At 54.5% G+C, this 21,720-nt stretch overlaps 1 protein-coding gene and 1 long non-coding RNA gene across 5 annotated transcripts; one reads left to right on the plus strand and one right to left on the minus strand.

The window, feature by feature from the left end:
• Positions 1-471: 471 nt before the first annotated feature.
• Positions 472-19,898, minus strand: NYNRIN (NYN domain and retroviral integrase containing). Of its 4 annotated transcripts, none has more exons than XM_082384051.1 (9): positions 19,483-19,561; positions 13,830-16,309; positions 11,440-12,083; positions 9,734-11,320; positions 8,651-8,781; positions 8,414-8,510; positions 6,699-6,800; positions 6,375-6,476; positions 472-5,142 (listed from the first exon to the last, which is right to left on the minus strand). In XM_082384051.1, exons 3-9 carry the CDS (start codon positions 11,925-11,927, stop codon positions 2,301-2,303), a joined length of 5,349 nt encoding a protein of 1,782 aa, XP_082240177.1. In that variant the 5' UTR covers positions 11,928-12,083; positions 13,830-16,309; positions 19,483-19,561; the 3' UTR covers positions 472-2,300. The 4 variants fall into 4 exon arrangements, with proteins under 4 accessions (XP_082240177.1, XP_082240178.1, XP_082240175.1 ...); XM_082384052.1 differs by having other exon boundaries at positions 13,830-13,879; positions 19,483-19,542; XM_082384049.1 differs by lacking the exon at positions 13,830-16,309 and having other exon boundaries at positions 19,483-19,898.
• On the plus strand, positions 19,133-21,364 carry LOC309625127. Its single transcript, XR_014242334.1, has 2 exons — positions 19,133-19,388; positions 21,066-21,364. It is a non-coding gene; the product is annotated as an uncharacterized lncRNA (long non-coding RNA).
• The last annotated feature ends 356 nt before the right edge of the window (positions 21,365-21,720 follow it).

Genomic DNA, 21,720 nt, shown 5'->3' on the forward strand with positions numbered 1-21,720 from the left:
CACCTGATAGGTGGGGAGACCAAGGCCCCAGGAAAAGCCTTCATAGGTAGCAGCCATGGAGTCAGTATTCAAACCTAGTTCTATTGTGTTTCCGATACAGCCAAGCTGGTTCAGCACTGATGCCATTCTTACACCAGCCTTCATTCATCTTCATTCCCACCCTGCCCACTTCTAAGACGTGAACGGGAAAGAGCACTAGCATGGAAGCCCTCAGCCTGGGCTCTCCTCACAGCCCTGCCATGAACCAGTAGGGGGAGAGAGGTTGAGCTCTATCACTACCTGGGCGCTGGTCTCCTCGGTAAAATAAGAGCTCAGGTCAGATGTACTTGGAAAGTTACTATCCAGACTGTCAAATCTGCAAGTCTGCCTGGAAAACATGCAGCACCCATGCCCACAACTGCCTCCCACCCTCCTCATAATTGAGGCTAAAGCTAAAAGAAAAAAAATTTTTCTTAAATACTGGACATTAGCTCCTTTTTGATCCGTTTATTGACAAATCAAATGGGGGAAAAAAGGTCACCAAAAGGGGTATAAGGTCACAAATGTGGTTAACGGGGAATGGATACAGCACTGAGGAGGGAGAATGAGGTTGAACAGACCATCAGAGGGAGGAGGAGGAGAAGGAGAGGGGCAGGTTCAGGGCGACAAGGAGGAGGGGGAAAGAGGTATCTGCTAAAAACCCCATGGCTCACCTTTCAATTTGTCAGCTGTCACCCAATCATTCTTTCCTGGACAGAATTAACAGCTAGAAATGGTTTGAGGGCAACACCTAAGTAGTTTGTCTTCAAGATCTGGGAGATGAGGAGCTGGAGGGAAGATGGGTATAAGATTTTGAGACCTTCTCTCACTTGAACCCCATCTGTGGCGAAAAGAGAATCAGGAAGCTTAATCCTGGTCCCAGCTCAGCCACCAACTATCTCTGTGACTTCGGGCAAGTCACTTCCCCTCTCTGGGCCTCTTTCCTCGGCTGTAAAACAAGCTAATTGGACTCAGTGGCAGGCTCTACTCTGGCTCTAGCAATGTCAAGCGTTTTCGCAACTGGAGCTAGGCCAGGAGACTGGCTCAGTTTTGGAGAAATAAAACTACTTAGAGGCCCAGCCAGAGTGACCCAGTGCTGGCCTCCACCTGGACGCCCCTCTGTCGGCAGCAGCAGCCATTCGGAGGGAGAGTGAAGGCACACACACCTGTGAGAAACGCACTCTTGCAGTCAGTGATCTTTGCAGAGCGGCTCTCGGGGAGGCCGGGATTTTCTCTACCCAGAAGGCAGGGTCCAGGGGACTAGGGTGGGGGTCTGGGGAATCCAAACAGAGCAGTCGTACACTATGCAGGGTCTGGGGATGCAGGGTACAGTGGCAGTGGGAGGAGCGGGCTGCGGGGTGGGATTGGGAGGTAGAGCCACGCCAGCACCTCACCGTGTGCCAGACCACTCATTTCAGTCACCTTCCCCCTGAAGCCGAGGCCTGGGCCCCTTGGTCTAGTCGAAGCAGCTCTTCAGGTAGAGATGCCACACTTGGCATCGAGATCCTTGACTCCTGTGGGCTCGATATCATCGAAGCCGGGGTCAGGGAGCGTCTCCATTGGCTGGAGTCAAATGAGGTAGGCTGACTCCGTCTCGCCCTTGCCCTTCCCGTGCTGACGGGCAGGATGCACCTACAGGATGGCTGGCCGGCCGTCCTCCCACCCCAGCTCCGAGCCTCGAGGCCCAGGACTGCCAGCCTTTCCTTGACAGCTGGGCAGGCCTAGCCTGGCCTGAGAAAGCGAACCATGAGATAAGGGACGGCCTGCCTCTCCACAGCCCACATGGATTTGGGTCAGCTGTGACAGATTCAAGGGCAAAGGGTCCCCAGTCAGGGACAACAATCGGGGGAGGAGCCCACAATCGAGGTTTCTGTTTGAGAGGGGAATGTGGTTTTGATTCTGAGGTCCAGAGCCACACTGTTTCATGGTAAAGGCAGCCAGAAATAAGATTCTGGACTATGCGTGTATATGTACACTTTCACTTGGGGAGAGACACTGAACCTGGCCTGCCCCAGGAAGGGATACCTGCCAGGGTAAAATTATCAGAGGCCCACATCTGACAGCCTTCAACAGATTCTCCCAATACCCCATACTGGGCATGTTTCCATAGGGAGGCTGGTCCCCAGTTCAAGGCAGTTCAGCAAAGCTTTATGAAGTAACTTCTCTACAAAAGGCACAATGAAGGGCCCCCAGGGGCCTGTGAGAGCATTGCTGGGGACAAGGGGAGGCCTAGCAGCAGAAGTCCAGGACCCTGGGGCGGGGGGCTCCCCCACTGCTCCAGCTCACTGCTCCAAGACCTTGAAGGACAGCGGGGTGCCACTCTTGGCAAAGGTCTTCATCAGACTGCTAGGATAGATGCACCCAAGCTTCTCTGGGGTGGGGAAGCCCCAGACCCTGTAGAGGGACAGGCTCAGCCGGTCCCCGATATAGAAGGGACCCACCCACTTGGCACTGCTGCCGTTCCTGGGGAGGGACAGCAAGAGGACCTGGTCACCCACATTCCACTCCTTCTCCTGGCTCTCCCGCTTGAAACGCCTATTCTCAGCCTTTTCACTCGTCTTCTCAGACACCCTCCAGTGGAGCTCCAGCAGCTCCCCCATCAGCTGTAGCAGGAAGACATCCATCTTGAGCCCTTCGATGTTTGCACTGCTCACCTCCCACCACAGGGGCTCGGTCAGCCTCTCCTCGCCCCCCGTCAGGATCTGGAACGGCGTGGCCTGGCTGGAGGAGGCCCTGAAGGCCAGGTGCAGCAAGGGCAGGGACGCCGCCCACTTCTTGCCGTGCAGGAAGATGAACTCCTTGAGGGCCCTCTTGAATTCCCAGTAGGCCCCGGAGCTCGTCAGGCAGGGGAACTGGAGGTCCCTACTCAAGGAGGCCACCTGGGCTCCCAGGGCCAGCCCACAGCTTACCAGGACATGGCGGGCAAACTGGGGGCCCTGGGCGGCCTCCAGCCTCACCGGTACACCCCACCTCGCGAACACGTGCTGAAGGAGCACCTGGGCCACGGCCATGTGCGTGTAGGGCTTCAGCGGGAATGCCTCTACCCACCTGGTGTTGGGATCAGCCACAATCAGCACGTGCTTGTGGCCCTCCTCGCTGACAGTGACTGGGCCCACCACCTCGATCTGCAGGTGGGACCAGGGGGCGGTGGACCTGAGGGGCCACAGGGACTCAATAACCTTCAACTCACTGCCTATGAGATTCCGGGGGATGCAGAACAAGCAGCTCCTACAGTAATCTCTCACGTGCTCCTGCATGCCCGGCCACCATCCCAGCAACCGCAGCTTCTTGTAGGTCTCCTCGGGCCTCTGGTGGGCCCCCATGGGGAGGTCGTGCACAGCGAAAATCAGATCCCTCCGGAGCTGCCTCGGGACTACCCAGACCCGGGGCCTCTTGTCTCCCTTGAACATAAGCAGGCCGCTCTCCTTGTCTAGGCTGAGGGAGTTAAAGGCAGAACTGAAGGGTGAGGAGCTGGATAATTTCTGCCCGGCCTGCAGCTTGGCAATGATATCAGCCAGGGTGCTGTCGCTCAGCTGTAATGCCAGCAAGTTGGGCCTCTTGCCCGTGGTACGGGGAGACACTACAGGGACGGGAACATCGTTCGGCAAATTCCACCACTGGCCGCCCCCCTGGGCACCCTGCTTGGCCAGGGTGTCCACCGTCACAGCAAACAGGGAGCCCCGGTAGGAGGTTCGGTAGATAAATGGAAGGGATGAGAGGCCGGAGGTGAGCGCTATGATGTAGGAGAGCAGGCTGGGGTGAGGTAGTGGAGCCCCGTCGGAGGAGAGGAAGCCCCGAGCCCTCCAGAGGGGCAGGAGCTCCCAGAGGAGGCTGAAGATCCAGTTGCAGTGCGTGAGGAAAACCACGGGCAGGTGGGACTGGCCAAAGCGCTCCAGGCCACAGGCCACGGCCGCCAGGTGGGCATAGGTCGGGGTGTAAGGGGAGCAAGAGAAAGAAAGGGAGACAGGGGGGCTGGTGGGAGACAGAACATAGAGACCGAAGCCAGCACACCACTCATCCTCTCGGTAAAAGCAATACCCCGACATGTGGATGCAGACAAAAGTGGACAGGTCGGAAAAAGGAGGCAGAACCTGGAAAAAACGAGGCATGGAAGCCGCAGGAGTGAGCAGCCGGTTTTCCCCCAGCAGGCCCTGGAGAAGGGTCAATTCCAGTGCCCTCTTGCCCTTGTCCTGTACCAAGAGGGACCATCTGATCAACCATGCTTTGGCAACCCTGCGGCCGTCCCATGCCCCAGGGTCCACAGTGGTCCGGGAGGCATAGGAAAGGCCCAGGACCACTGGGGTGTCTCCAATGCAGCGGGAAAAGTGCTTGAGGGCCCAGGCCATGGCATAGGGGCTGTCTCCCCCTGACTGCGGGCCCTCGCTCTCCTCGTCGGGGAGGAGGGGTTTCGAGGTATAGGCTACGGGGTGCTTTCTCCCTGAGCGCTCCTGGTACACGACAGCCGTCAGGGCCACTTGGCTCACCGTCACCTCCAGGCGGAAGGGCAGCTGGGGGTTGGGGGCCGTCAGGCAGAGGGCGGACACCAGAGCTCGCTTCAGGGCCAGGAAGGCCTTCTCGTGCTCCCAGTCCCACTGCCAGCCTGGCTTCCGCTTGAGGAGGCTGTGCAGGGGCCCCACGAGGGCCTCATAGTCAGGGATGACGTCCCGGTGGGAGTCCATGAATCCCACGAAGAAGGAGAGCGCGGTGAAGTTGCTGGGGATGGTCAGCTGGGCCAGCTGGGCAAGAACCTGCTGGCAGGGAGACTTCCCATCCCAGGGGATGCCCAGGGAGGGAGAAGGTACCGCCGGCAGGAGATCGATGTCGAGGGCTTCATCCTGGGGGTCGTGCAGGCTGAGGCACCGGAGTATCTCCTCTGAGAGGGAAGAGCACTCAGCCCTGAACACGGACATCAGCGAAGAGTCCAGGTCATCCTCCTTCTCGGCCGGCTTCTGCATCTCCTGCTCCTCATCCTGCCTCTCCTCCTTCTCCTCCCTGACTTCTTCCACGTTCTGCGGACTCTCCGGGGGCCCAGGGTCAGCATCCTCACTCAGCTCAGAGACACTGGCAGAGCTGGGAGGAAGGGTCTTCCACACCTTCAGGAAGTTGCCAACGTCAGTGTCCAACCTACACCAAAACAGCAGGACAGAGGAGTCTGATGGAGGAGGTGGGGGGGGACAGCCCGCCCCGAGAGGCCATCCAAGGCGAAACCACATCTGTGGAAGCCCCACAGAGCCTCACCCCGTTGCTGAGTTTCCCTGAGGCTGGGCCGAGGGCCAGCCTCCAACATGGCACAGCCTCAGACAGGACCTGCCCGCAGATATTCCCTCCACTCCCAGCATCTGCCGGACGGCAATGTTAGAGATTCATCTGGGCTTTGAAGACTTACCCAATCAAAACCTCATTGACCAAGTGACATGTCCAACCAGTTTTAAGCCAATGGTTTGATAAGAATTAGATGGCTGGTACTTCCAATCAGACTCCAGGATGAGCAAGCCGGGGGAGGTCAGGAGAGGGAAGGAGGCTTGACGTGGGGCTTGGGAGCGCACAGCACGCAAACCTCGGCCACGTCACTTTTCTTCAAATTGGAGAAATGGGACTGGGGGACCTGGCCCGGGAAGCAGTGCCCTGCCCAGAAGGTCCTGACCGCAGTCCCCTGCCGGGCCCAGGGAACTGGGAGGTGAGCAGCAAGGCGGCTCAGAGTGGGTGGAAGCCAGAGGAACTGAGTTATTGCAAATCAGTTCTGCCGGCAGCAGCACAACGACCTCGGGAAAGTACTTGAGTCTCAGATTCCTCATCTGTAAAACGAGGACAGCGGTCACGTATGCCTAACTCGAGCTGTGAGGATCAAAGCGGGTAATAAATGTGGAAAAAGTTCTACTTGGTATATACTCCAGACACAGCTCCCCCTGCACACAATGAAACAAGAACAAGGCGGTTCACTGCAGCACTGGTACCAACAGCATAACACGGAAACTGTCGAATGGCCCTCCACAAAAGACCCCATAAACCTGTTGGGTACTCACATAATGGAATAGAGCATGGACATTAAAGCCAGCCACATGAACTAACATGGCATACATCTGGGAAAAACAATAAAACATGGCGACAAATGCCAGTTGTGGAATGTTACATATAGTATTGAAGCATGTGTGCAAGACTGTGAAACTGTAAAACCATATTGTAAGTGGTTTATGGATGTGCACATGTGGGTGGAAGTACAAAGACCTGAAAAACTCAAATCACTCTGCCCACTATTAAGCCCTAGACAAACGTTGGCTAGCACCAAGGGGAAGCTTCCAGCCTGCCCCAGGAGCGGCTGGGAGGAGGGGTGTGGAGGGGGGTGCCTGGCCCATTACCTGTTTGGCTTCTTCAGAAACTCATCCAGAGTGGGGCCATCACGGCCCAGAGGATCATCGGGCACCATGAAGAGATTCCCCGCAAAAGTGAAGGGCAGCAGGCTGGACCCGGGATGGAGGAGGAAACGTCACAGAGGAGCCCTTGACCCACCCACACCCTGCTGCCACCTGGTATCTCCACAGGGGCTGAGACCCACATCTCCTCCCAGCAGGTGCTGATGGAGCACTGCTCCAAGGCCCTTCCCCCTGCCCAAACCCCTCCTGCCAGGGACTGCCCAGCCCCCGAGGGGAAGGAACAGCCCAATCCCCTGGGAGCTGCCTCACCGATCTTTGACCATAAGTTTCTTGGAATTATTCATCAGGACGTGGAGCTGCTCGTTGGTGACGATGATGCCATCTGTCTCTTCCGCCAGCTTTACCATGAACCTGCAGGGAGAGGAGAGGGGAAGTCGCAAACGACCCAGCACCCAGACCCTCACCTCCCCAGTCCTCTGAGAAAATGAACTTGCAGCCTCCTGTTGAGGTGTGTTGGACAAAAACGCTGCCCTTGATAGTCGGGGAGCCAAGACTCAAGAGCCCATCCTCGTCTATGCAGTCGACTGGGATGTCCACTCGCCCCTGGGAGGGAGAACTGGGATGCACATCCCCCAACTGTATATGCAAACACAGACCCCTATTTTACACATAGGCATTCACATACACATGCTCAGACCCGCACACAGAAAGACATGCACTTGTCCACATCCATACGTGCATTTTTACTTCTTCGGTTTCCACATCTGTCAAACTAACATAAAATACCTACCTTCTATTGCTGTGAGGATTAAACTGAATGAGACAATACACTAGACACTGAAGTGTCTAGTTCAGTGCCCGCCACACAGCATGTACCAAGTATTCCATGATTACTCTTTGCCAATGCACAACACTCAGGTACATGCCAAGACACACATACATACATATGGATATGTGTATACACGTATAAAAACACATACCTGAATAAACAAATCCATTTTTCCAAGGATCACTTCTCCTCGAAAGAGGGCTGTGACCAGGAAAGAAAGCAAAGGCCACCCACTTCTCGACATTCCCTGCAGAGTGCCATTCTGGCGGCCACGAGCATGCAATTCCACAAGTGACCAGCAGAGGGGCCTCCTGCAGGAAAGCTACCTTCCCTCAAACCCAGGCCTGAATTTAAAGGCACTTAAAGACCTTACCCAGGGTGGGGGGCCAGCTCTTGAAGGAAGGATGCCTGAGCTGCCCTGCCCAGCCCTTCCCAGGCTTGAAGGCTGAGTGGGCGCCAGGTCTTGGGGAGGAACAGAACTTCTCCCTGCCTGGCATGGGAGGTGCCTAAGTGGAGCCAAGACCTGGCCTGCTGGGCATCAAGTCCAGCCCAGGGTCAGTGACCTGGACAGGGCCTTCTCGGTCCCATCAGAGGCAGCATCACAGGCACCCCTATGCACACGGGTCCTGCAGCCACTCTGGGGAGTGGGTGCTGAGGACTGGCAAGTAGGGAGGCATTCAGGCTTTAGCTAGGAGACAGGGCCAATCTGACTCCATTTTCAGAGCCCAGCCAGGGCTCCCGTCACATACCTCCTCCCAGGGCGAGGGCTGGTGGGAGGAAAAGACTGCAGCAATTCCTTGAGAAAACCCAAACTGGCACCCAAATCAGCTGCTGGGGGAAGCAGCTCTCTTGAAGAACCAGGAGTCACCTGGGCTAGTCCCATCCAAAGAAAGCAGAGGGTTTCACCCCATACTTCATGGGGGAGAAAGCCTCTTAACTCAGGGAAATTGGGCTGCAGAGTCCCAAATTCAGGAACACCTCTTGGGTTTGAATAGAGCCGACCTTGGAGCCCTCTCCTCTCTGTGTCTCTCCCTCTGCCTACAGAGGGATGGTGCACCACACCACCCTCTCAGACATGACCCCCTGACATATTTGCTTCCATCTCCCCAGAGCAAATGAGGCAAGACTCCACCTGACACACCAGCCCAGCCCAAGCCCCGGGGCCCCACAAGAGAAGGCCTGCAGACCAGCACACCTATAATCGTAGGTAGTGATCTTCTTGCCGTTCTCGAGCTGAGAGGGGGTGATTGAAAGCATCTTGAGGGAGTGTAGCTTCGTCAGAAAGTGGCTCTCTGGAGGTGAAAGGCAAAAGACAGTGATGGTCAGAGGAAGGGCTAAGTGGAAAAGGCCGTGGTGGGGACAGAAAGGCAAGGAAAAGTACGGCATAGAGAGTAAGCCCACTGGAGGGGCTGGGCAGCTGGGGACAGCTCACCTCTCACCCTCCGGTTCTTCTTAAGCTGCCAGGTGGGTACAAACACAGTGACCTCTCGGTGTCCCCGGTTCCAGAAGTACTGCACTGCCATGGCAATGCCCCGGCAAGAGAAGAAGTGCTGGAGGCCGTGCCTGGGGTTGGGGGGTGGGGGGGGGAGATGGGGGGAATTAGTGAGGTAGCAATTTTCTGCCCTAGGAATGGCCCTGCCTCTCCACCCCTCCCTCAGAGCCAGCCTAGGGCAGCACATCTGGCAATGCCAGGGCATCAGCACCACGGGCACCAACAATGCCCCCTCCCCTCTCTCCTTCATCAAACAGTGAGCACCTACTGGGTCCACTCACCTGCTGTGTGTGTGTGTGTGTGTGTGTGTGTGTGTGTGTGTGTGTGTGTAGAGGCCTCCAGGGCAAAAGGAAGAAGGCAACCTCTACATCCAAAGAGCTCAGTTTAGGACTGAAAGCAAACAAACATTGGCTGACCAACTGTGTGCTGGGAGTGTGCTCAGCACAGATACCTATTCTACTGTGTGGGCAAATGAAAACATCCTGCATGTATTTATGCTAGCACGTATACAGCAGTAAGTGCTGTGCAGAGAGGGTGATCTCTGAGAGTTGGCATGGTTGGGAAAAGCTTCACAGGGGAGATCAGTGCTGGACCTTAAGGGCTGGGCTAAACATTTGAAAACTGGCCTGGGGTTGACAGACCCCATGCTATGTGAGGCAGGCTGAAATGGGAAGAGCATGGGCCTGGGCAGTGGGCAGATCTGAACCCAAAGGCCAGCTGGGCCCCTTACTGGCTCTGGGACCTTGGTCAAGATTAATCGCTTCTCTGAGCCTGTTGCTGCTTCTATGAGGGAAGGAGAACAGAAACCTACTTTTGAAGGCTGCTGTGATGAGTCCATGAACACCACCCAGCATGCAGTAGCCCCTCAACATGTACCACTTCCCTCCCATCTTTCCCCCATTTGAACCCCATGTCACCCGTATACAGAGGTCAAGAAAGGATGCCCACAGTCTATCACCCCAGGGACACCCCGCCCGAGCTCCCCCAGCAACCCCAGCCCGCCCCAGGTCCGTGGCTACTCACACCATGGCCACGCTGCTGCCGTCAATGACCACTCGCCTCAACCCCTGGTTCCCCGGTTCTTCTGACAGGTTCAGCTCAAAGGGTGTATTCAGGGCCTCGTGGTACCTCTGGAAGCTGGTTACTGTGCTGTTCGCCTGTGGGTGGCGAGGCGGCTGCCTCGGAACCCCCTCCCACGCCCCTAGGAGCCCCTCCACCTGAGGTTGGCGCTTACTACTGGGAGCCAAAGTGCCACTGGACTGGGGCCCCTGCCTTCCAGCTTCCCCCTGGCCCTTCAGGAAGGAAGCACTGCCCCTTGACGCAGGCTGGCCCTCACTTGGGAATTTGGCTGCATCCAGGGTTGGCCCTGGATCTGTAGGTGCCTTCTGAGCTGCAGGCATTTTCAGAGCTCTGGAAGTTTTGGGAGCTGCAGGTGCTTTGGGGGCTGCAGGGGCTTTAGGAGTTGCAGGTGCTTTGGGAGCTGCAGACCCTGTTTTAGCTGTAGTCCCAGTCTGGGCTCTGGGTGTTTGGGGACCTGCAGGTGATGTTTTCGCTGCATGCCTTTTCTGAGTTGTGGGAGTTTTGGGGGCTGCAGGCACCATTTGAGCTGCTGGTGCCAGTTCACCCACAGCTGCCTTTTGTGCCGTGGGCACCACTTGAGCTGCTGGCTTTGTCGGAGCCAAAGGCACTTTGGGGGCTGCAGGTTCTTCATGGACTGCCGGCATAGTCTGGGTTTCAGGCACTTTGGGGGCTTCAGGCAGCACGGGATTTGTGGGTGGGGTTTGAGCTGTGGGCACTGCTGCAGCCATGGGCACTTTGAGAGTTTCAGGCACTGTTTGAGGTTCAGGTCCTGAAGGAGCTGTCAGCCCCCCTTGAGTGGCAGGCCTCCCCTGAGCAGTAGGCACCCCTTGCCCTGTGGAAGGCCCTGGAAACGGCCTCTCTTCGGGCTCCTTACAATCCCACTGCATATTTCCTCGATCCCCCGGCTCACTTCCAGCTTGGAGTTGGGGTGTAGAGGTCAAAGGTGGCCCTATCTGTGGAAGTCCTGGGCTAGCCTTGTCCTTTACCCCTGAGCCTCCTGAGACCACCAATAAACTCATTACTTTTTTAGGGGTCTCTGGCCTTGGGCAATTCTGAAGGGCTGCCTCTCCTCCTGGCCCCCCATCTGGTCTACAGTCTGGGCTTTCCACACTGGGCAAAGGAACCAGCTCCTTCTGTTTCCATCCCAGATTTAAGGGCAAAGGATTCTGCCCTGGCAGCTTGAACTGAATGGGGCCCAGTGGCCTCTGCCAGAAAGGGAAACTGAAGCAAGCCTGGGACAGGAGCCAGGCCAGGTGGAGAGAATGCAGTTCATTGATCCTCCAGAAGGTTGCAGCAATAGTCCCCGGCCACAAGGGCCCAAAGGCTGGCCCCGGGGTCCAGGACTTCCAGGGCGAGCACACACTCAGGGCTGATACTGGAGGCTGGAGAGGGAGCTTGTCTTCCCCCCTCCGGGCCTGCCGCTGCTGGGACGAGGCTTGTGTGCGGTCCGCGGGGTCCTGGCTGCTGCTGGCTTGTACTGACCCTTCCTCACAAGCACTGTCCGTACCACCTTGGTTGTTGGAACCAACCCTGGAGGAAACCCAAGTTTGTTGGAAAGGTGGTAAGGCCAGTTAGGTCCCAAACTATTTCCCGGGGGTTGGGGAGCAGGAGCAGGGGCAGAGAAGCCAAACTGATTCTCCAGAACTTACCGTACCAGCTGGTTTGCTGTCTCCAGCTGAGTGTTCTGGCCTGGGATTAGCGCCCCCATGGCTCCTAGGCTGGTTAACCTCTTTGAATTTTCTGGGCTCCCCATCTCCAGAAAAGGCCCAGGACCGTCTCCCATGGACACCATGGCTGGACCTTCCTTCTGCTGGTGGGTTGGGCAGATCAGGAGCTCGGGGTCTGAGCGGGAGTCGGAGGCGCCAATGCAGCCGAGCCACTGGATGATGTCCTCCTTGCCCGCAGCATCCCGCACCAGGCTCAGCAGCAGTTCCTGGACTGCTGCGGGCAGCTGCAGCAGGTCCCCTGCATACTGGTCACCACGGATCCAGACCAGAGCCCCAAAAGCCCGGGTCACCTCGGCTTCCCAGATGCCCCGGGGGGTGAGCAGAGGGGCAGGGCCCCAGCGCAGCCGCCCTACCAGCTCCTCCAGCCAGTTCTGGGTCATGATGAAAGACTCAGTCAGCCCGCCCACCATCAGGGAGCCCGGCGGGCCAGGCACCAGGTAGGCCAGCGTGCTCCAGCACAGGCAGTCCAAGAAGAGGCCCTGGGCCCCAAGGAAGGCGCAGTGCAGGGCCGCCGGGTAGCGGACCTCCTTCCACAGCTCCGGGCTGCACAGGCCCTTCAGATACTCCTGAAGCCAGTGGGGAGAGCACAAAGGAAGCCAGCCGTTATGGGCCTGCCACTGGCACTCACTCCCCTCACAAGCACATGCCCTGCCCCTGCCCGCCATAAGCCAAATGACAACCCCCGCCCCCCGCCCCCCGGCCCAACACTCTCTCCCTGGTCCTGACTCCTCACACACTCATCTCTTTCCAGGGGAGCTCTGACAGATGGGGGAGGCCGGAGGGGCGGGGGAGCACCTGGGCTTGGAGTCAGGGGCCCTGGTTCTAGTTCCAACCTGACCTCAGTGGGTTAAGGTTACCGTGGGAAATTTGTCATCTTCTCAGGGCCTCAGTCTCCTCACCTATAAAATGATGGATTAAATTAGATACTCCTAAGGTCCAGTCCTACCCTGGCGTTCTAGAATTGTGAAATAGCTGGGGGGGAGGGGGATGGTACATTACTGAGTACCCTCCATGTGCCAGGAGCTTATGTGACCTGGAGTAAGTTATCTACTATCCTTATGCCTACGTTTCCTCATCTGTAAAATGGGGATAATGGTTCCCACCTCATTAGGCTATTATGAAGCTTCAGTGAGATAATACAAAAGAAGTGCTTAGCTTATGCCTGGCACAGCCTATTCCCATTTTGCAGGCTCAGAAAGGCTCTATCGCTTACCCAAGGACACACAGCTAGTGGGTGACTGGGTAAGGACCACAGCCCACATCCATCTGACTCTGAAACCAGAGCTCTTTCCACGTCCTTAGGCTGACTACACAGTGACTACAGGGTAATCCACTGAGATTCTGGTTAATCCCCCTGCAGAAGGTCTCCGGCACAACCTGTACCTGTAACCATGGTAACTCTGTTATCCAGAGGGGACAGAGGAGAAGGTAAGTTGCTGGGCCAGTATCCAGGGGATCCCCACAGATACGCACAATGGCTGAACCAGAAGGGAAACCTCTGGCCATCTGGGCACCAGGTCCTTGTGTTTCCAGGGCTCACACACTCAGTCTTTAGCAGTCACTGGGACAGGAGAGGTTGGGTTCCTCCACTATATGGCTGAGTTCCACCAGCATGACCCCATGAGCTCCAAAGAACCATGAGCACTCCCTCTTAATCAGCCAACCCTTGATGACTGCATTAGCCCTCAAGTCCCTCCTCATGCCTGTGTCAGTGACAGTCATCCCTCTTCCCGCTTTCCCATGACAGTTCCATTATGGAACGAATGCTCCATTTTGGATCTCCAGCAGCCATCCCAAAGACCACTCTGGCCCCTCTGCTCAGTACCCAGACCATCCTTCCCTGCTCAGGCCTAAGCTTATCTCTGCCACATGGCCAGGCTATGGACCTCCAACACCTTCCCCAAAGGGCCTAAGGTACACCCAGGCACTTAGGCCCATGTCTAACGCCTTTTCAGTCAGTCTAAAATCAGCTCAAAATCTGATAGACATCCCAAGCCAACCCCTCCCACCCAGAACCTCAGCTGGTCTGCACTGCCTGGCAAGGGTGAATCTGACCAGGTGGAATAGCTCTCATAGACCTGAACAAACTCCCCCACCCCATGCACCCCACGTTCTAACTACATGAAAACAATATGTAAAAATGAAGAGATGTGCTCGGGAAGAAGATGGTGGGTGGTTTCTTTCTCCTTCTGCAAAGACCTTAAAATATTTATTGTTCCATTAACCATCAATATTTTTAAACAAAAAGATATATTGGAAATGAGATAATTTTCAAAATAATACATCTGAACTGATATTTATTGAATACTTACTATGTGCCAGGCTCTTTACATACATCAGCTCATTGATTCCTCTCTCAGCCCTATAAAGAAATTACTATTATCCCCATTTTAGGTGAGCAAGGAAGGACACATGTCCGAGGTCACACAGGTAGTAGGCTGGGACACTTAGGCACTCTGACTCCAAAGTCTGGGGTCTTAACCATGATGCTGTCTATAACTTAGAGCTAAAACAGATATGGAAACAACAGGCATTTACATCCAGAAAATATCTGGAGCAATTTTCCTGCTTAAAGCCCACCCAGACCTTTTTCTCCAAGAGGATAAAAAATAGAGAAGAGGCAGGAACAAAATAAGCACAGAAAAATGTGCATTTGTTAAAATATGTTGCCCAATGTCCTGCAAGTCATTTGTCAACTTGTAAGTTAAATAAAAACAATACCACCAGGTAGTTTTCTACTGCTCTATACTTGATCAATCCTGTCTTAGGATTCTCCTTTCTCATAAGTCAGTTGCCATACACTGTCTGCTTTCCAGAACCACCCCAAATTACACCGCAGAATACTCAAAAAGCTCAAAAAAATGGCAGCACCAAGAAACTCTGGAATTGGGAATGAAAGAGAACATTGTTTAAAAGGTGGACTAAGGTAAAGTTGTTTGAGGAGCAGTTAGATCTGGGAGTCCACCCACCCCTCTACACAAAGGCTGAGCAAGTACCTCCCTACCCACTGGAGTTCGTTCTGTGGAAAGTAAAAGACAAGGTCTTAGGATCAGAGGTTGATCAGCATGCTTGAGGGTGTGGGTACCATAAAAATCATGAAGGAAGAGAGGAAGGCCAGTAGTGAGGTCTACGGTGAGTGCTGAGTGCAGAGAAACTCATTCTTCCCATATAGAGACTCCGCAATAGTAACTGATGATGGATGAAGACAGATACTCACACAGAGGGGTCTCACTGGGGCACCTCAGAACAGTGTGGGAAACTACAGACTTCCAGAGAGAAAAAAAACTTCACATACAAAGGACCAGGGACCAAGAATAGCTTCAGATATCCCTAAAGCAAGAAGTCAATGGATTAATGCCTTCTCATTTCTGAAGGAAAATAATTTTCCATGTATAATTTGATACCAGCCAAATTGTCAATCAAGTGGCCATCAGATATGCAATGTAGATATGCATATATGCAACCCCAAGAGTTTACCTCCTATAAAACCTTTCTCAGGAAGCTACTAGAGAGCATTTTCCAGCAAATCAAGAAAAGAAACCAAGAAAGGAGACCCAACATAAAAAAAAAAAAAGCAAAGACAATCTCCAGGAAGATTGTGGAGAGAAATCTCAGAATGTACTCATCCATTCAATAAACACTACTGAGCACCTACTACGTGTCAGGCACTGTTCTAGGAGGCATAGAGGACGACTAGTTCAGACTGGAGAGTGGGACTGCAGAAACAACATTCTTGTTTCGGCACCATCTTTCTAACTTGATGACGCTACTGAAGGACGTGCTCCACCAACTCAAGACAAAGACACAGCGTCCAGGAAACGAGGTATCTAACAAGGAAAGAAGGCAAGAGGATGCCAAGAATGACAGCAAACGGGAGTCTCAGGATGACAGCTGTGCAGTCCTGACCAGACAGAAAGAAGGATGCCCCCAGGAAAAAATCTGGAACTGACAGACCACCTTGAATCGATAGATTGTCCTTGTAGAAAATTGTAGTGAGAAGCTACTGAAAGTTATAAGAATTAGCAATGGGTACAAAGGAAAACAAGCAAACTAGAAAGGAGTTGAGTTCTTTACCTCAGGGAAATCGAAAAGTAAGAGAGAAAACCTAATCATAGTACACTTCAACACTTAGATGTAAATGATATTTGCAAGGGCATAATGTTGCAAACACTAAATACAGATTTAACAGAAAAATGAAATATAACTATACTGGGAAGAAAGAAGGGATGGCAATATAAGGAAGCTAAATCCTCATCTATAATAATAGGAAGTAAAAAGATATCTAAAATTGATTAATCAAAAGATATAGTAGCTACATATTTTTTTAGGAATGTGGAGATGTAGAAATGCCAGAGAGGATATTTTCTACAGGGAAGAGCACTGAAGAGGCAGTTGGCAGGGACAAAGCAAGGAATCACTGCGTTATACTGTGAGCTTTTTAAAAATCATTGGACTTTTAAATTATGTATTATTTTGATAAAAGAAAAATTAAGTTTAAAATAAAGGGAGAAGGATTAGGTGCCCACAACACAATTAGATGTGCTGGTAAGTGTTTAACAATCATGCAGTTATGGGGGAAATAGTCCCAATTTGTAGCATTTGCCAATTTCTGTGGTGTAAATACTCCCTCCATGGCTGACTTCAAACTACCAACAGGACTCCATTGGCTCAAAAACTTCCTGAATTTTCAACGATGGGTCAGCAGGAGTTGGTTCCAGCACACACCTGGCCACTACCAGCTTCCGTGGTACTTTTCACAGTCAGTGTGGGCCAGGGACAGATCAACTTCCTCCTGACAGCAAAGCCCAAAGTCAGCAAACCACACCCTGTCCCACAGCTCCCCACCCCAACCTCTGGCTCCCCATCACCTCCCTCCCTCCATCGTGTCCAAAAAGGGGAGAATCAAGCTGTCACCTGTCCTCTCTGTGCCCGAACCTTCTTTACATCGTTGCCAAGGAGGACAGAAGAGCCGAGCAGGGCTTGTCTCGGGGCGACTTTGATCATTAGTAAAAACCCTCCTTTCCACGCTGAGGTGAGGCTGATTTCACCTCAGAAAGGCCAGACCTCCCCAGTGTTTCTTTTTGCTGCCTAGGAATGGGATTTCCAGCAATGTCTTCATTATTTTTTAAATCCCACCACAAGAAAACTACTTAAAGGCACTTCTGGGTTCTACAGAGTTTTTCCTGGAAAAACAGTGCATATAATGTAGAAAACACCCGGGCTCTTCTCCAGAGAAGCCTGTATCCTTCTTGACCCCTCCTCCCCTCACAGACAAGACACCCCCATCCATCACCCCTTCCCCATCCTACAACCTCCAGTCTCACTGAGCCCTCTCTGCCAGCTGGCCTGTGTATATTAGGCCATTATCCAGGTGCGTGATTCTGCGCCCCTACAGCTGGGATTGGGGTCAGCCACAGCTCCTCCACATGGAAACCGCAAGACATCCTTATACGTGGGAAATTTTCCTGTATCAGATCGCTGGGCCTTAGAAAGCATTTGATCCAAGGTTCTCACTTTGCAAACAAGGAGACCGAGACTCAAGAGAGGGAAAAGAACTCATTCAAAGTTATACAGCTAGTTACAAAAACAGTAACTGATATCTCTACTCTGTAACTCTCCACATTTGCAGAAGTCCATAAGAACGCCTTATTTCAATTGACTCTTACAACTCTGCCATGAAGTGGGTATTATTATATTGATTTATAGATGAGGAAATAGGCTCAAGAGAAGGTCAATGATTTGACCGAGGTCAGCCAGTTAGAAGGTAGCAAACCCCAACCTCCAACTCTCTCCACCACACCCCTCTGTCCCAGCAGTAACTTGGTGACAGCAAATTGAACCCAGATCTCCTAACTTCTGGAACAAAACCTTATCCTCCCCACCTTCCCTGCTCTCCTGCTCCAAAGCTCCAAAAATCTCTTCTTTCTGCTCATTCTGTGCAATAAGGGAGGGAGTTACCCAAAACCCCTCATGTTGTTTCCATCTTAAATCATGCTTTTCCGCGGGGGAAGACAGAGGGGAAAGAGATGATAGGATGGGGGGAATGGAGAAAGCCACTGGTTACACTAGCAGGGCCTGAGGTGTGAGGGAAAGTCGGTGGGCCCAGGAACTCTGAGGCAGCAGTGGGAGCAGGAGTAGCCAAGCCTGGAGAAGCTGATGGAAGATGTAAGCAGGGGACAGGTGAGCTAGACACTTCAGAAAGCACCAGTCCCATAAAAGGGTGAGCAGGTGTATTTCAAATTAACAAAAAGATTAAGAACCCGGGACTTCCCTGGTGGCGCAGTGGTTAAGAATCCGCCTGCCAATGCAGGGCACACGGGTTCAATCCCTGGTCCGGGAAGATCCCACATGCCGCGGAGCAACTAAGCCCGTGCGCCACAACTACTGAGTCTGCGCTCTAGTGCCCATGAGTCACAACTACTGAGCCTGCGTGCCACAACTACTGAAGCCCGCGTGCCTAGAGCCCATGCTCCGCAACAAGAGAAGCCACTGCAATGAGAAGTGCGTGCGCCACAATGAAGAGTAGCCCCCGCTCGCCGCAACTAGACAAAGCCTGCGCACAGCAACGAAGACCCAACGCAGACAAAAATAAATAAATAAATAAATAAATAAATAAATAAATAAATAAATAAATAATAAACAAAACCACTCTTACTTAAAAAAAAAAAAAAAATTAAGAACCCAAAACAATCCAAAGGCTCCTCTTGTTAACCTACCCTATGCCAGCTACTGAAAAGTCTCCATCTCAGGGGTTCCTGCACATCTGCTCTCCAGGCAGGAACCCCTCCCCTCCCCCAGTACCTCTGTCAGAACTGGAAAAACTGCTGATGAAGCAGCTCAACAGAGGGGCTGAGGGAGGAACTTTCCAGCCTGCCTGCCCACTGGCCAGTGTGTTCTGGGCCTCCCCCACCCATGGCCTTGACCAATTAGGATATTGATAGAGACCCAGCTAGGGAAGGGGTATGTGTTGGGGTGGGTGGGTGCATGGGGGAGCAGGTGGTCTGGGGCTGAGGGAGGCTGCAGCATTCCTACCAGGAAATGATAAGATAAGGGAATCTGGGGGAAGAGCGAGGCCTTGGCCACGACTGGGCGGTCAGAGGGAACCTGAGAGGCCCAAGCGGAGGAGAAGCTTATGAGAGAAGCCAGGGCACATGTGAGAGAGGCACACTGTGACCTGGCCTGTCCAGCGTCCAGCCCCACACAGCAAGCCCTTTCATCTGAAAGCCCACAGCCCTCCTCCCAGATTCCCACCCATCCCCTAGGGCTGCTGCCTTCCAGGGTTGCTGCAGCCCCACCTCTGAGCCCCTGCAAGAGGCTGCCTAGAGCATCAAGAGTGTGGGGTGCGGAGCCCAGAGCCCTGGGTTCTGGTCCCAGCCCCTGCCACGCCCCACCTACCCGACCCTGAGTGCTCAGGGAGGCCCCTTACCCTCTCCAGCCCCCAATTCCTCATCTGTAGAGTGCCAGCATTGCTCTAGAAGCATCTTTAATGGCCCTTCCAGTCCCAGCACTCTGAGAGGTTCCAAGGGGCAGCCCAGGATTTAAGGAGACTTAAAAGGCGGCAGAAAGACCTGGGCCTTCCAGGCTCTTGGTGGAGAACAAAGAGGTATGTTGCACAGACTACAGAAATGCAGGACCTTAAGTTGCTCCCCAGATGGAGGAGCAGGCTGTAAGTGCGGGGCCCTGGCCAGGGAAGGCTCACGGGGGGACACACGACGCCGAGCCTCTCTCAGCGCACTTGAGGGACAGAAGTGACACGCAAGAGAGGGGTGGGGCAGAAAAAAAAGAAGGAACCAGAGGGAAGGACCTAAGGCTGCAGATCTGGAAAGGCAGGAGGATGGCCCAGTACCTGCCTGCCATACTGCCGAATCCAGGTCGGGGGACCTCTGGGGACCCCTGGGGGGGCGGGGGGGCGAGGAGCGGGAGAAGGGTCTGGCTGGAAGTGATAGGTGGGGAGAAGCTGTTTACCTTGGCTCTGCCCATGTTCTCCCTGGGCCCCTCGAGCTGCAGCCAGAAGTAGGGGGTGTCCGGGCGGCTCTGGAAAGCGTTCAGCTTGACCCTGAAGATGCGCTGCACTTGCAGCCGCTGCCGCTGCACCCGGGGCTTCGACTTGGTCTGCACCATGAACCATTCCTGCGCCGGAGGGTCGCCCCCGGACAGGAGCATGGCTGGCCCGCCCGCCCCAGGAAGGAGGGAGCCGACAGTGCCACCGGGGTCCCCCGGCCGAAGGCGCCGAAGCCACGCCCCCTCCTCCCGGCGGCGCGCCCCCGCCTTGGCCCGTGTCCTCCCGGCTCGCGGACGCACCCGCCGCGGCTCGGGCGCCCTTCCTCCAGAGCTCCGAGCCTTTCAGCGGCGGCTCCCGCTACAATCTCTTCCTGCCAGAGGTTACAGCCGGGGGTGGGACCAGTCGGGCTCCCTTCCCTCCGCCCCCAGCCTTCCCCCCTTCACTACTGCGCCAGCCCCTCCAGGATGAACTTTAGCTGAGTCGGCTGGGTAGCTTCAAGGGGCGCGGAAGGAGGAGGGAGGCGGCGGGGATGGGGGCGGGGAGGGTCTTGGAAACCTCTGCCTCCCACTCGAGTTTTGGGCCCAGAGCCAGAATCCGGGGGTCAAAGTAAATCTCCTTCCACATTCCCCTTTCCCCAGTGGGAGGGAAAGGGAAGGAGGGGCATCGGGTGGGGGAGAGAGGGTATGGTTTCGGGGACCGGCCTTTCTCTCAGTTCCTCCTGCCCACCCTGCCGCCTCCCAGGCCTCCCTGGAGAACAGAGACCTGCGCCCCTCCTTCCCTCGGAGGAAAGGGTTAAGGGAGAGCAGGGTGGGGAGCCTGGGAGGCTGGGGCCTGTGGAAATTCTGGGCCGGAGACCGAGCAGGAAGGAGAGGGTAACAGCACCGCCTCCCCACTCCCCATCCCCATGTCTGGGGACAGCCCGGGGCTGGCAGGCAGCCCAGACCCTCCTGAAGCCCCCAGGGCTGGAGGGGCGGGGAGAGCGCCCGAGTTTTCAGACTTGCGTTGTTTATGAAAGCCTTTTTGAGCAAGTTTGAGCTAAGCCAAGAGGGAAAGCTTTAGGCTGGGAGTGAGGGTCTGGTTGGTGACAACCTCTAAGGGTTCCCTCAACCCCCGACCCGCAGCCAGTCCGCTGCTTGGCTGGGGGGCCGCCTCCAACACCCTGCCCTGGAGGCATCCCCAGCACAAAGAACACGTTTTGCAGCCCTGTGGCCTGAACAGAAGCTGGCTCTGTGGAGGGCAGAGTCTGCATCCTGGGCCTCGGTGAGCTTTCTTTTCCAAACCCAAACCCAGAGCTGCTGTCTGACAGGCACAAGTGTACCTATGGGGACAAAGGGCAGTGGACTTCAAATTCGTTCCGCCCTGGCACATCTGGGCTGCAGGGGCCGTGGCATGTTTGTGTGCAGGTGCAGGCAGAAAGCCAGGAGCACCCCGCTGCAAGGAAAGGGCCCAACTGGGGGAGGGGAGAGGGGCTCACACTGAGTCCTCGTCTGGCCTGGACTCAGCCCCTCCTGTGCCACCCACCTCCACTCCTGCTTCTTCTCCCTAGATTGGAATCCAGAAAAAGAAAAGGGTATCTGTGTCACCTCTGGCTCCAAGGTCTGCCCGCTCTGGTGTCCCTGTGCTGCCTCTCCATAGCGCCTTGAAGAAGAAGACCCTCTGGAGGAGCTTCCATCTCTCTCCACTCTTCCCACATCTAGCTGTTCTCCCTTTATCAGAAGAAGCTCTTGCCTTATTTAGCCTTATGGTGCCTCAGTTTCTCCTCTGAAGCAAATGAGAGTCTCGTACCCGTGCTCCCTACTCCTTCCCTGAATAAACACTTATTTCTTGTTGCCCTCTTCCAACGGATTGTGGACTCCATGCACAGTGACATCTTGAAGGAAAACTCTCAGGTTTAACCCTATGTTCAAAGAGGCAGTGTGGAGGGTGGGAAGAGGTCAAGCTTAGGCATCAGGTACTTGATAAGTGGGCAAAAGAGGGTAATTTATTTGAACTCTTGTGCCTCCATTTCCTTAGCTCATAAAAATGGGGATGATGGTATCTATAACACAGGTTGCAATAGACCACACAGGTACCACACCTGGCACATCACCTGGAACAGAGCAGGCACCCAATTCATTTCATTTTCCCTTCCTTGATCTTGTCTCTTCTCCCCCACCTCACCTCTGGCCAGTACATCACAATACCTTCCCAGAGATCCCCTC

This window comes from Balaenoptera borealis (assembly GCF_965194805.1).
Source record: "Balaenoptera borealis genome assembly, chromosome: 3".
Taxonomy (NCBI): Eukaryota; Metazoa; Chordata; class Mammalia; order Artiodactyla; family Balaenopteridae; genus Balaenoptera; species Balaenoptera borealis.

Coding starts and splice junctions, on each gene's coding strand:
- NYNRIN (XM_082384049.1), bottom strand. CDS start 19,680: ATGCTCCTGTCCGGGGGCGACCCTCCGGCGCAGGAATGGTTCATGGTG. Junction 8,782..9,733: donor GGCAGCAGCGTGGCCATGGT/GTGAGTAGCCAC, acceptor CCCCAACCCCAG/GCACGGCCTCCAGCACTTCT. Junction 8,511..8,650: donor GAAGAACCGGAGGGTGAGAG/GTGAGCTGTCCC, acceptor TTTCACCTCCAG/AGAGCCACTTTCTGACGAAG.